Genomic DNA, 14,466 nt, shown 5'->3' with positions numbered 1-14,466 from the left:
AAACTGTGTGATCTTGGGCAAGACCCATTTCCAAACCTGTAAAAAGAGGATACTCCTCCTCCTCCATCCACCAATAAACAACTTATATACCTGCACATGGCACATGCTATACACACACACACACACACACACACACACACACACACACACACACACACAATGTATATAACATAAAAACAAGGCATTTTCATGAACACCTCTTCATTCTTATAAAAGTAGAGTCCGTTTGTTCTCTCCCACTGGTCTGTGCTTGAATGAAGGGCTAAAAGAAACCCAGAGCATATGCCACCAAGGAAAGAAATACAGACATTAAAGCAGGCCTTGGTTCTCTATTTATGCCACAGAATCACTCCCCTTCCCCTTGCTGCTTCATCGTCTGGCTTCAATCTCTACCAGCAAACTAAGTCACAAAGACCCCTTTCAAGAGTACAATGAAGCCCAAGGCCAAGAATATACTTCACAATGATGCAGAGCTACTACAACTCGAAGCAGTCTAGTGATGATGTTAGTAGACAGCCTTAATAAATGAGACACAAGAGACACCCCACCCCTTGATGCCATAATTCACACTGGATACAGAACTGTCTCTTGGTCTTAAGAGGACCTCCAAGACAGGCTTTAAACCTAATGGATACATTTGATACAATGGATATATTTGATACAAACTATGTAAGCCAAAGGTCATAAAAGACCTACATCCACATGCTACTAAATGATGCCACCTAAAGCTAAGTGTTACCCAGGACTAGAAGGTAAAGATTAACAATGAAATAAAGGGGCAAAAAACTACTCAGGAGTCCAAATCACAAGCAAGTCTGAGGAGACTTCACCAGAGGCATTTTTGCCCATTATATCCCAATTTATGTTCCAAAAAATCTCCAGACAGGATGTTTTCAAATGACAAACTCAACACATTTATCTCCAAATTAGCTCAAAAAAAGGGAATATATTCAAAGAACTGGCACATGCAACAGTCATAATACAAATATCTCATTATCAGAGGAACTGGCTACTTAAAAATTTTTATTTTTTTCAAACCAGACAGTAAATGGTTGCTGTGCAGACATAAAAATATAGTACTAACGACGTCTTCCTAAGCAAAAATATCTCAATATATCTGCTACACTCACCTACTAGATTCCTAGCAAGGCAGGTACTAAGTTTAAGTCAGTGGTGAAAAAGCAGATAAATCGAAAGGGAAAAACACTAACTTTACAGTGGAGAAATCGGGCAAATACTTTAAGTAAGTGATAAAGGTTAACGTGACTAGTGATGTCCTGTGGATGTCATAGGCCTCAATCCTCCATGACATAATGAAAAGGGCACTTTACCTCCATAGCATTCTTTTCAAAACCTATAACTCCAATATAAAACAAAAGGTGAGACGGACCAGAACTGAGGGACAAATATCTGACCATACACTCCTTAAAACTGTCAAGGCCATGAAAAACAAGAAAAGATTCAGAAACTGTCACAGATCAAAGGACACATGAAGACTAATGGATTGGATCCTGGAATAGAAAAAGGATATATAAAACCTGATAAAATGCAAATAAAGCCTGGAATTTAGTTAGTTAGTAAGGAATCAAGGTTGGTTTCTTAGTTTTGAGAAATGTACCATGCTATCATAAGATGTTAACAAGAGTGGAAGCTGGCTGAGGGGTAGTTGAGAACTTCTCACATTATCACAGTATTTTGTACTTTACACAGCAGTCTGTACATTTTCTGTAAATATATTATTCCAAAGGAAGTTCAGGGGTACCTGGGTGGCTCAGTCAGTTAAGCGTCTGACTTTGGCTTAGGTCACAATCTCACGGTTTGGTTCGTGAGTTCGAGCCCCGCATCGGGCTCTGTGCTGACAGCTCAGAGCCTGGAGCCTACTTCAATTCTGTGTCTCCCTCTCTCTGCCCCTCCCCGACTTATACTTTGTCTCTCTCTCTCTCTCAAAAATAAATATTAAAAAAAAAAAAATTCTTTTAAGTTAATTCAAAAATAAGCAACAAATGAAAACAAAAAGCCAGTGTGAGAGTACCTCACATAGTAGGAATGGAATTTGTAGCTTTGGAGACCCCTGAAGAAGAGTAGTTGGGCTGGAGAGAATGCCCTTGGTAATTACTGACTGGAGAGAGGACTGGCTCAGGCACACTAAATCTCTTACAGACACCACTCCCTTTATTACCTGCACTGAAATACTCATCCTCCGAGAGGGCTGTCACTTCCGTATCCAGTGGGATGGGGTCACACAGCAGAATGTCTTTGCCCAACACATCACACTCGTACCCATCATCAAAGAGCAATTTATACTTCCCAGCTCCGACATCACGAGTGATTTTCCCAGAGTAAAAATAGCCATTGGACGACCACTTGGCTACAACACGGAGTCCCACAAAGCTATTTCCTGGAGAGGAGGCATCTAAGCCATCAGAATGGCCAGTAGCAGCCTGGAAAGGAATCTCTGGAGAGTCACTTCGACGCAAAGCACCGGCACCCGTGTCTGCTCGCCTGGTGGAGTCCGGCACTCGGGGCACAATACGAGTGAAGGATTTATCATCTGGTGACATGCTGGGTGATATGTCCTCTATGCCCAAGGGGCCAGGAACAGCTGTTTCTCTAAACAAAGATAAGAGATAGGAGAAGGCAGTTAAAATAAGAAAAGTTTCTAACTGCCAATTTTCCCACTCCTTTGTCCATGGGTCTTCCTCAGCCCATTCTTGGAGGACCCCATCACAGGCCTAAGCCTGGTTTCTCGGTGGCCTCTCTGATCCCTGCCCGCTCCCAAGTCAATGTGGACCCCTCATGTCCCTCCTGACACCCCACATACTCTCTACTCCCCTCTCTTCTCTCTACTCCCTTTTTTTCTGCATAAGTCATAGACTAAGTGTATCTCACACTACCCGGGTACCTGGTTCCAGTGGTCCGAGAAGGCGGGCGGCCCCTTCGCCCGCGCCCACGAGGCGTGACTGGAGCCTTCCCTCCCTGTCTGATGCCAAGGCCTGCATCACCATCCTCCTCACACACTGGCGCCCCTGTCTGACTGACCCCTTTTCTAGGACTAGAGAATGAAGACAGGTTAGTCTGACAGCACCTGCTACTGGATCCTTTCTCCACAAAGTCTCCCCGTGGCCCTTAAACCACATGCCAGGCCAACATGTATTAGACCTCCAACACAGCAGGAAGCTGGCCTGCACACCCACCACCAAAATATCAGCCAGGGAGTAGGAGTGTAGGATAACGAGTAAAGGACATCCTCCTCTATGGAAGTCTATTCCCTCCTGACAAAGCTTCCTACTGTTGCCCTCAAAAATAGCACACCCATTTCTTCCCTGCCTTCTCTTCTACTACAGGCTCTAGACACCTGCAGAGGATAACAAAAAGCTAGGGATGTATCAGGTTGAGGTTACTACCCTAAACTTTTTGCACTCCCAGTCAAAACACTACAGGCTACAGAAAATGGGGGTGGCAGCATGTGCCAGCATTCTCAAAGTCCCCTCACCTGTTTTTCTACATTTTCTTAGGAGTCTAGCTCTCAAAGGGCTCCACCCTTTCTCCCATGCAAACCCAAACAGGAGAGGAACAAAAGGGGAGGAAGAATATTTGAATTTTCCTAGTTGGAGGATGGGGGGGGGGGGGGGGATTTCCCATTACTCCCCTTTTCCTGTGATATTAAAATGTCAGCAACCCTGCCCCTGCTGTAGCTCTCTCTCTGGAGACCCTGTCTGCACCTCAGTTTTCCTGGGCCTCCTCGGGAGCTGGGCAAGGCAAAATCTGCGGGTTCTGTCCCGCTGGTTTTCCCTTTGAGTGGTCCGGCTCCTCTCCCTGAGCTGCCACTGCTGTGCATGGCTGAGAGACTCGTCCCACTTGACGTGCGGTGTAAGCTGGATGCCTTGGAGGAGAAGGAGCTGATATCCCCCAGGTCACCTGAGGAGCCCCCCGTCTGTGAAGGGGAAACTTCGGTTTCACATTCCTGACACTCTACAATTGGCTCTTCAGTCTCCTGCAAGGAAGAAATGGATACAAAAGCTAAAAGAAGCCACAACAACATCATGCTAATGTGGTGGCTAAAAAATCCTAGAGATGGTAAGAAATTTCAATTCAGAAAGGTGAGCATCAGGAGGAGACTTTCTGGATTAATGGAAATGTTCTGGATCTTACTGTGAGCAGTGGTTACACACAATTAATTGTTGAGAACCACTGAACATTTAAGACCTGAGCATTCTACAGGGAATATATTATATCCCAATAAAATACAAATAAAGGTTGCACTGGATTGGAAACAAAGAGATCTCTATTATGAGCTAGGTTATCTTTTTACTGAACAAGTTCACAACCTTTGCCTACTGAGAAGACAGCAAGAATTGTAACCCAGACATTTTCTGTCTGGGAGAAGAGAGGTAAGGAGGAAGGAAGGTTAGATAAGGAAAAAAAATGGTTAGGAGCCATTCTGGGTATTTCATCAGCAGTGGGTAGCATGACATGTTTTTTGAAATCAGGTTATTTTACATTACTTTTCAATAAATGATACAGGAAATAGAAAATTATAGGCAAAAATAGGCTAAAAATACTATTGTTTATAAAAATGAAAAACAGAAAGGTAATAATCAAAATGTACAAGGTTGCAGTATCTATCGAAGACAGGAATATCAAACTGACTTTATCTCCCATGCTCACTTTGATGGATTGGTAAGTGGTTAACTGGAGCTCAGTTCTAAATTTTTTTTTTTTTTCAACGTTTATTTATTTTTGGGACAGAGAGAGACAGAGCATGAACGGGGGAGGGGCAGAGAGAGAGGGAGACACAGAATCGGAAACAGGCTCCAGGCTCTGAGCCATCAGCCCAGAGCCCGACGCGGGGCTCGAACTCACGGACCGCGAGATCGTGGAGCTCAGTTTTAAACAGCCTTTGGAAGCTAATTCCCAGGCTTATGGGAAAAGGTTCTGGGGCCAATCAACAATGTCCTCTCTGGACACAGGATTGAGAAATTACAGCACACTTGCTTTCCTGTTCTAGACTATTCATGCATCACCATGCATATCATCAGAGAAGATATGGAGAAGTGTAAGACCCTACCCTCAGAGTTTATAGCTTCTCTGGGCAGACAGTATGCAATGCACACACACTCAAATAATGCTGTAAGATAATTAAATGATTATTATTTTTTAAATGTTTGTTTATGAGAGAGAGAGACGGAGTATGAGCAGGGGAGGGGCAGAGAGAGAGGGAGACACAGAATCCGAAGCAGGCTCCAGGCTCTAAACTGTCAGCACAGAACCTAACATGGGGCTCAAACCCATGAACCAACAGATTGTGACCAAAGCCGAAGTCGGACAATTAACTGAGTCACCCAGGTATCCCCTAAATGATTAATTTTAACCACTCCCTTCTTGAAAATATCTCCTCCTTTGGAATCTACAAAGTCACTTTTACTTTCATTCCACCTCTTTTTTTTTTTTTTTTCATTCCACCTCTTTAAGGGCTACTTCGATATGTGCTTGTTTTCAGGTTCCTCTTTCTTCATCTGTTCCCTTAGACACAGTATTGTGCAGGACTCTGTTCTTCCTTTTCTTACTCTTCCGTGCTTTCCCTGGACAATCTCACCAGACTCATCCCTACCTATCTACCAACAATATAAGAATGACTCGGCTCCAAACTCACAAATAACTAAAAAACCCTTCCCTTTGGATATACTAAGGACACTGAAATTTAACCCAACCAAAACGCAGTGTCATCCTCTCTCCATTTCCTTGCCTTCAACGAATAAATCCTGGATATGACCGGTGCATCTCACAATCCCTATAGCTCTATCAGAGACTGTTTTTTTTCTCCACCAAACCTCAATTCAAGAGTTTGGAGATATGAGATGCCTGCGTGGCTCAATTGATTTAGCGCCCGACTCTTATTTCAGCTCAGGTCACAATTCCAGGGTCGTGGGATTGTGCCTCACTCCACATTGAGTGTGGAGTCTGCTTAAGATTCTCTCCCTCTCCCCCATTCTGCCCCTCTCCCCCACTCACGGGCTCTTTCTCTAAAATAAATGGAATAAATTAAATTAAAAAAAAAAGACTTGGGAAGTAAGAGGCAACTTTGCTCCCTATTGCCATCAACAGACCATTTCTATCTCCCACCTCTCGCTCCTACTAAACCACTATTTGCCATTTTGTTAAACTTTGCTTTCCCCCTCCGTTACTCACCAACATCCTCCCACCCACTCACTCTCATGGATGAAAACCTTAACCTCTGGCTCACAGCCTCCCTTTTCTCCCCGTCCCTATTTCTGTCACTATTCTCTGTGGCTTACATCCATCAGATGACCCATCCAGCAACTCTCAAGTTCCTGATATAATTACCACCATTAACCATTTTCTCTGCTTCAGCCATCTATCCTCAGGGTCATTACCAGAAAGAGTACCACCTCCAAAAAGTATCAGTGAAAAACATGACTTTCTCAAATCTCTGTCTCCTATCACCAACTTGCCTGCTCTAGCCAGATTCAAGTCTATCTACTGAGATCCTTTGACTAAAGGAGGTGTTGTGAGCCCAGAACTGAAGTCAATCCCTTCACTTGAATATAGCAAATGTGTAGGGGCATGGCCAGCCTAAAAGGCTGGGATTCCAGGCTGTGTCTCTGTTGGAGAATATGCCCCAGGAACAGTAGCCAGCTACAACTGCCTTTGCAACTGTCCTACAGTCAAAGCCATCACTATTGTGATGACAGATCCAGGCTCGAAGGTGGCCTGTTATCATCTTTTTAATGTATTTGCTTACTTATCTTCCTGTGTGTCTTATACACTAGACTACAGAGACCGTATTAAGACAGAAATTGTAACCATCTTCTTTCCTGGGTATATCCTCCAAATCCAGCACAGTGCATGCCACAAGAGACCCTCAGTAAGTATTTACTGAATAATCTCTCTCAAATCAGTATCCTATTTACATTCTCTGTCTCAGCATATGGTACCACTCTCTATCTCACTGCACAGGAAAAAGCCCACGTACCATGTTAAATTCCTCCCTCTCCCTGTATCCCCACATTTAGGAATTCACCAGTCTATCAATTTCACCTTCTATGTACTTAATGCATCTGTCTCTCCTCTCAACCCCTACTGCCACTGTCCTAATGCAACACTCATTACCTCTTGTCTGAACTATGCCTCAACCCACACCAGTCCACTGTTAAACTGCTGCCAATCCGAACTTCCCAACATGCAAATCTGAGCATGTCACTCTTTTCTCCAAAATTCTTTAAAGGCATCTATCACACCAAAGATAAAAATCTAAATTCTTTTCTGTGGTATACAAAGCCCTCATACTTTGGGCCTTTACCAAACTCTACAGCATCCTTTCCTACCATTTGCTACCCTACTGTTTGTGTCATATTGAGCTTCTAAATATTCATTAAGCATGCCACGTTGTCTACATAACTTTTCATTCTGCCTATGATGTCCTTCTTCCCCATGCCTCAACGTTATCTGCCACACTCTGGGAGATACATTCTGTGAGGTCTTTTAGCCACCTTCAGGTAAGCTGGTAGGCTCAGTCTCCTCTTTCTAACACATCTTGCCACCCTCTACAACAGCAACCAACAAGTTCTGGATTTGCTGCATGTCTATATAAGCTCCTAGAAAACAGGGACAGTGTCTTTTTATCTTCTTAGTTCCAGGGCCTGCCACAGTGCTAGGAACATAGTAAAAAAAAAAAAAAAAAAGTTGCAGGTAAATAAATTAATAAAACTTCTAAAAGATAATAAGCAAAGAATACAAGCTATGAGGGAAGGTGTTCCTAGAGTCTTCTCAGGTCAAAAGACTAAAAACTAAACTAAACGTTTCATACCTGTGTGCTCTTTACTTTCTGTCTCTGTGCCTTTACTCACCAAACTTTCTGTATGGAATGCCTTTTCCCCTTATCTCCCAACATCTAAAACCTTCAGGGTCCAACTCAAATGCTTTTTGGACCTCATCCAGACAAACTAGCAAAATTCCCTTCAGAGGAGTTTCATCCTCATGTGAACTACCATATGCATCTTCCTTCTTGCACACATCACTTCACTCTTGAGAAGCAGCATAATGTAGTGGTTAGGAATGCAGGCTCTGGATCTAGACTGCCTGGAATTAGTTCTAGTTCCTCTGTTTATTAGCTATGTAACCTTATGCAAGTTATTTTAACTTAACTTAATCCTCAGTTCCTTCATGTGGAAAATGTGATAACAGTATCTAACCCACAGCTTAGTTGTGAGGATTGAATAAGTTCCATCACTAAAGTCCGTACAGTAGTGCCTTACATATAGTTAGTACTACAGAAATATTAGTTGCTATTATTAATGTATTTAATTATGGTAATATTTCCCAAACTATATTCCAAGGGGGTATAATAAGTATTATCTTAAAAAATGTTCAGTTGATGCGGTGCCTGGGTGGCTAAGTCAGTTAAGCATCTGACTTTGGCTCAGGTCATGATCTCAGTTTGTGAGTTCGAGCCCCGTGTCAGGCTCTGTGCTGACAGCTCAGAGCCTGGAGCCTGCTTCAGATTCTATGTCTCATCCTCTCTCTGCCCCTCCCCCACTTGTCCTCTGTCTCTCTCAGTCTCTCAAAAATAAATAAATGTAAAAAAATAAATAAGTAATAAAAAATTTCAGTTGTCAAGTTTGGTAACTTCTATGTTAAACAATAAAATAGACATCTTTAATAAAGGACTTCTTAGAGCCTTTAACATAATAGGCACTGTGAATTTCCATGGGGGAAGGGAAGTTTTACAGCATTTGGTATTTCTCAAACTTATTACCATGGAACTTTTCCCCCCCTCAGAGTAGCTAAAAGGCCTGTTTCCAGAAATATACTTTTGAGAGCACCACATCAAATAATATAGTAACATGTATAACATTTTAAACTACAAGAGTTACAAAAACTGTTCATGAAATCAAACTGTTTTTCTAAAGCTGCTAATCTCCTAATTTTTCTAAAATAGTAGCAATATTGAAAAAATTCCACAAACATATAAATTGAAGATGAATTAACATCTGGGATTTTGGTGTACAATAAAATACACAAGAACATTTCTCAAACTAAAGTCAAATGCTTTCTGACATGAGGGCCACAATGGCCCATTAGTGAACAACTGCAATAATGTGTTCCATTTAATAAGACTATATATATATCAGAGTTTAATTCTCCCTGGTCTCAACTTCCCGTATGGCTATCTGGCAAATTTTTTAAGATGTGCCTAAGTATGGCAACAAGGCCTAAGGAAGGAAGGAAGTACCTGTGCCTCTCATCAATTAATAAAATGGGTTCCCAGAAATTAACATATGTACCAAGATAGTGCCACATCTTTAATTCTTGAAAATCTGATTTCAGCCAGTATTGAGATGTAAACAGTCAGCATATGATGCCGTCCAATCTAACAGTGAATAAATGCTGATATTTTCCAACACTGGGAATGAGTCCATAATGAATCCTACTAAGACATAAAGGTGCATTTCCTACAAACAGGTCTATAACCACACATGGATGGAGACCAAGAAAGGACACAATGAGCAAACGTGACAACAAGTGAGAAAACATGGAGCAAAGCAAAGAGTTCTAAACCTCTTTAGTTTCCAAGAATTAAAAATAATAGATAAAATGTAGTTATAACATAACAGAGATTTATCAATCTGTTCTTTATGAAACAGAAACCATGATGGGACTGGTTAAATAAGTGGCCAGAGGTTAAACAGTAAACTCGTGGTTGGGAAAAACAGAATTCAAGACTCTCCTCTCTTACCAGATTCTTAAATCTTTCTCACAAGATGAAGGAAAACAAAGAAGCTAGTTGCACAAGAAAGGCGGGAAGGGGTGGAAGTGGAGAGCCAGGGAATTTTTTCTACTGAAAGAAATTTGCCACATAGACCTAAGTATGCATTATTACCTCAGTTACTTTTCTTTCTACTTCTGTTCCATCCACATAATACACATCTGTGATGACACGGGTGACAAGTGTGCGAACCTCACGGATTGTCCTCATGTGGCGATGCAAGACATGGCCATGTGGAGGCTGAGGCATATCAAACTCTTCCTCTCCCTGTGGCAGAAAAAATAGAACACAAGCATAGGTATCACTGCAAAGTGGCAGAATCAAAAATCAACTGCTTCATGATAGGCAGTGTTCAGAGGTTCCATGAATCTAGTGTGATGGAATTTTCCAGTTGCTTTATTTTTTTATTCACCTATAGATAAGAACAGGGATGGAACAGCTATATAGCCAGAGGCTAGGAAGAGTTTGTATCAGTTATCACTTAAAATGACCTATTTCTGTCTCAATCAAAATTGTAACATCTAGCACTTATATCTAGGATATTTAAGTGAAACTCTGACCTCCCCCCCACAAAAGTACATTTACATTATGATCCTTCTGATTTTGAGGCTGACTTTTCAATCAGTATATAAACTTACACTTGCAACATCTCTTTAAAAAAAGGAAGGCAGGCATATTTTTAAAACTTTATATAAAAACAAGAGTATCTGTTAATCTCAGTGCAGTGTCTGTTTTTCCTGCTTTAGTAAATCAGAACTATAGTTTCTTTATGCCTAGAACAAGATACACAGATTTTTCTCAGGATTAAATATGGAATATTTAATCTCTTCCAAATAACAGATTGTAACTTAAGAGCCAAGCTAGTGCCCAGTAAAAGGATTCTGTATTTACTTGTATCATAAAGGATTAATTTAATAGCTTAAATAAATAGCTTAAATAAGCCCTGCATTTTTGTTTATATGACAACTGCTATCCACATGTTTTCTCATAACACATATACCACATTTAACAGCATCCACGCCCTCCCCTCAACCCCACCGGTAGTTCTGAGGAGAAAATGCACACTTTTTTTCTCCCACCTTATTTCCCCATAGCAGACTGATTTTTTCTTTCAGCATTGTCAAGGTATTCAAGTCTTTGAAAAGAACTATATATATTACTGCAATGATGATGATCCTGGGTTTTCACTGACCAATGTGGTAGTGATAGTAATTTACCTAAAGCTTTCAATAATTTACCTGAATAATTCCCACTCCAACTCCATCTTGGGGGTAAAATATCCACTAAAATGGAAATGTAAATTATGTGAATAAATATAAATAAAAAGCACGGAAACTTAGATCCACTAATTCCTTAAAATACTTCTATATATATAATTCTGGCTAATGAATGGCCAGAGCACTGGTCTGTCACATCTCAATCATCAGGGTGCCCCTGCATCAGAACCATGACAGCTGGACCTCCTGCCCTCACACACAGACAGGCAGGCCTGGGATCAAAGATGTCTAAAAGGTTTCAGGGATACATAAAGCACTCCTTGTATTCAGGCTTCTTCTCAAGAAGTCTTCCTGTATTTTTCCACTACAACAGCCAGACAAATGATCATTTCAAGACAGACACTTAAATATGACTGATAGAATAAGAAAGGAAAGAAGGAAAAGGGGGCAGATAAAAAGAAATCTATGCTTACTCTCTCTTCAAATAGTCTTCTGAAAAGAGGTCTCTGTAAAGATAAATAACTGGAAGATCTTGTCATCATAAAAGGAAGATAAGAAAATGAAAACAAAACCATACTTTCCTTCATTAAAAGCCTAGCTCCAGGCCCACTGGATAAAGAAGTCAAACTTTAAGCAACGTCAAAGGTAGGCTGCCTATGCTTTTCTCCCCACTGGCCTCAGTCCTACCCAGAATGCAGGGGATACAAAAGCACTGACACCTGGAAAACCTCCAGAAAGCATTCCTCATTTTCCAACCATTCTTCAAAAGACAGCACACCAATCTATATTTTCTGTTACCGCACCCACCCCATCTCTGTTTTTTCATTGTAGTATAATACACGTAACATGAAATTTACCATTTTAACCATTTTTAAGTAGACAGTTTGTAACATTAAGTACCTTCACATTGTTGTGCAAACATCACCATATCCACCTCCAGAACTTTTCATCTTTCCCAAGTCAAACTGTGCCTATTTACCTAGATTTTTCTAGCACCTTTCTTAACAGGAGCAACTAGCTCTTTAAAAAGTTATTTCACTCCATATGACACAATAGTAGTACAGTATCAGCAGTGGCTTTGTTGGTGGTAACAGCAGTATTTAAAATAATAATAATCAGTAGGTAGCAGCAGCAGCAGCCAATATATATTGAACGTTTACTATGTGCCAGATCCAGTGTGGAGAACTTCATCTAATTTAATCCTCGCATATTCCAGATAAAGTGGTCTGACTCCAAAGCCTAGGCCTAACTGCTCTGGCTCACTGGTTCCTGCTTTCATCAACATGAGATAGGAGCAGGGATTATTTCCCTACTTTACAGAGGAAAAATGTTAAGTAAGGAAAATATAATCTAGTGGCTTCAACGAGATTGCTATCTTTAGGATCAAGTTTAATTCTTTTTATAAAGGCAGAGAAGTTATTTATAGCAGAATGCCAACACTTTAAGGGTAAAAACAAGTGCAAAATAGGGTCTGATCTACTATAACCCCTATATTCAAAAGGCTATTCTATTTTCAATCTGTACAAACTGATAAAGTCTCAGGTCTCAGAGACCATGTTATCAAAAAGACTAATAACATAAACAGAATTTCTGGAGTTCCTGGAGAGGCATGGATAAACAGAACAAGACTACACAGGCCATGATTATCAAATAGAAAAGCAACATAGCATAATGAAAAGAATACCGATTCTGAAGTCAGATATGCTGAGTTCAAATTCCAGTTCTGCCACCTACTGATGGCAAAATCTTGGGCAAGTTACTTAACCTCTCTTCAGCTTGATTTCTTTACCTGTGAAATGGGAATAATAATACCAACCTCATGGGTTGTCTTGAGCACAATGCTGATACACTGTAGGTGTTCAATAAAGAGGAACTATATTATTTTATTTTTATAAAACAAACAAGTTGGAAAATTAGAATGAGACGCACATCACTAATGAAGCTTTCCTGGGCAGATTCCAAGTGAAGACGATCTACCACAGCAACTGAAAAGGCAGTTTAACCGCTATTAGTAATTTCCAAATTTTCCCTACCATGGAACCCACTGCCACCTGACGAAATTGAACTTCCTCTTATTTCTTAACACGTACAATTCTACCACCACCTCTTAACTCGATTGCTACTACTACCTACTCCCTTACTCTATTCCCAAGAACCTGTTGCTCCTCCAGCCTCACTTCCACCACCCCTGATCCTTTTCCTCCCGTTATGTCTAGCTGCAGCCTGTGCAGTCCTCACCGCCTGAGGACACCCCCTTCCTCTATTTCTCTTACTGTTCTTGGTTTCCAATACTGTGCTACACTATCCTTCATGTTTCTTCTATCTCTTCTCCTCTGCTTCCTACTCCTTTAGTTCCTGGGAACTTTGGTGAAATAGACTTGGGAGAGAAGCAATTAGCTCCAATGCTTTTAAGGGAGGATGCAAACTGACAGCAGAAGGAAAAGATTAAATGTAGAAGAATATATCAGGGCCCAGTCTATATTTTTTGGCTTTTTCATCCAGTAAAGACCTACTTGATAAACTCTAGCACTATTTCATTTTCCATAAGAGACTATCTATTGGATATAGCTACCCATAAGTTTCACAACCCTATCTATCTTGGAAAAATTGTTTTTGATGACTGGTCTGCACAAAAATTATCATTAGGTAGAAGTATCACAACTTAAATTCTCTGGGAATCCATAAAGTCAAAACAGGGCCCCTGAGATACCCTAGACGTTCTCTCACCTGGCTATGGAGCGACTCTGTATCATCCCCAGGAGCACTGACTGGTTTCTCACCACTCCCCCTGTCAGTCTGAACCATGGCATCTTGTTTTCCACAGTTCTGGTCCACCGTACTGGTCCCCTGTTCACACACATTCTTTACAGTCTGAGTTGCTGCTGAAACAGTTTCTGGGACCCACAGAGAATGCTCTATGGTCTGGATTCCTACGTTATTTTGGCTGGGCCTTTCAATCAAGGCATTACTAGGTTTTTCCTGATTGGTATTTCGTCCTTCTTTCTGGCCTTCTAGCACATCTGTCTTCAATGCTTCCCCTTGAGGACTGGATGACCCCTGTGTAGCCACCTGCCGAGAGGCAGGAGATGGAGGGTCTTTGACAGGACAACTGGGCTGCATGGGCTGTTGACTCTGCCTGGTCCTTTGGTCACCTTCCAATCTTTCCTTTCCTTCTTCATCTTGAGTACTTGGAAAACTGAGCGAGTTCCCTCTGAAAATCAACCATATAAAGAAACCATGTCAAGTAAACAAGTGTGAGTTTGTGTGTGTACTAGCAAGGGAACCATAATTTGACAATATGAAAAATGTGGGAAAGGGAGAAAATAAGGCGACCCAGCATATCACCTTTCTCAACGTAATTTCACTCTTGAGAAAATAATGGTACATAGGACTCTATCACCATGATGATACAATAGTCATAAAATTTATTCCCATCACTAGCTATGAACTCTGAAACTTGAC

The 14,466-nt window shown here is 41.1% G+C and overlaps 1 protein-coding gene across 10 annotated transcripts in view; it reads right to left on the bottom strand.

The window, feature by feature from the left end:
• The window catches only part of TP53BP1 (tumor protein p53 binding protein 1), a 93,381-nt gene that overhangs the window by 9,453 nt on the left and 69,462 nt on the right, over positions 1-14,466 (bottom strand). For 9 of the 10 annotated variants that reach the window (XR_003423065.2, XR_008299205.1, XR_008299206.1 and 6 more), the window contains 5 exons: positions 13,732-14,215; positions 9,902-10,054; positions 3,723-3,994; positions 2,903-3,052; positions 2,180-2,610 (listed from right to left, as the gene is read on the bottom strand). Coding sequence is in view for 7 of the 10 variants with exons in the window: in XM_027067088.2 (XP_026922889.2) it covers positions 2,180-2,610; positions 2,903-3,052; positions 3,723-3,994; positions 9,902-10,054; positions 13,732-14,215 (1,490 nt within the window). In the remaining 3 variants the exon portion in view is untranslated. The remainder of the gene's footprint in view (positions 1-2,179; positions 2,611-2,902; positions 3,053-3,722; positions 3,995-9,901; positions 10,055-13,731; positions 14,216-14,466) is intronic. The other variant, XM_027067085.2, reaches the window with a different exon arrangement.

Source organism: Acinonyx jubatus, chromosome B3 (genome assembly GCF_027475565.1).
Source record: "Acinonyx jubatus isolate Ajub_Pintada_27869175 chromosome B3, VMU_Ajub_asm_v1.0, whole genome shotgun sequence".
NCBI classification, from domain to species: Eukaryota; Metazoa; Chordata; class Mammalia; order Carnivora; family Felidae; genus Acinonyx; species Acinonyx jubatus.
The sequence above is the reverse complement of the archived record's forward strand: the minus strand, read 5'-3'. Positions and strand labels throughout refer to the sequence as shown.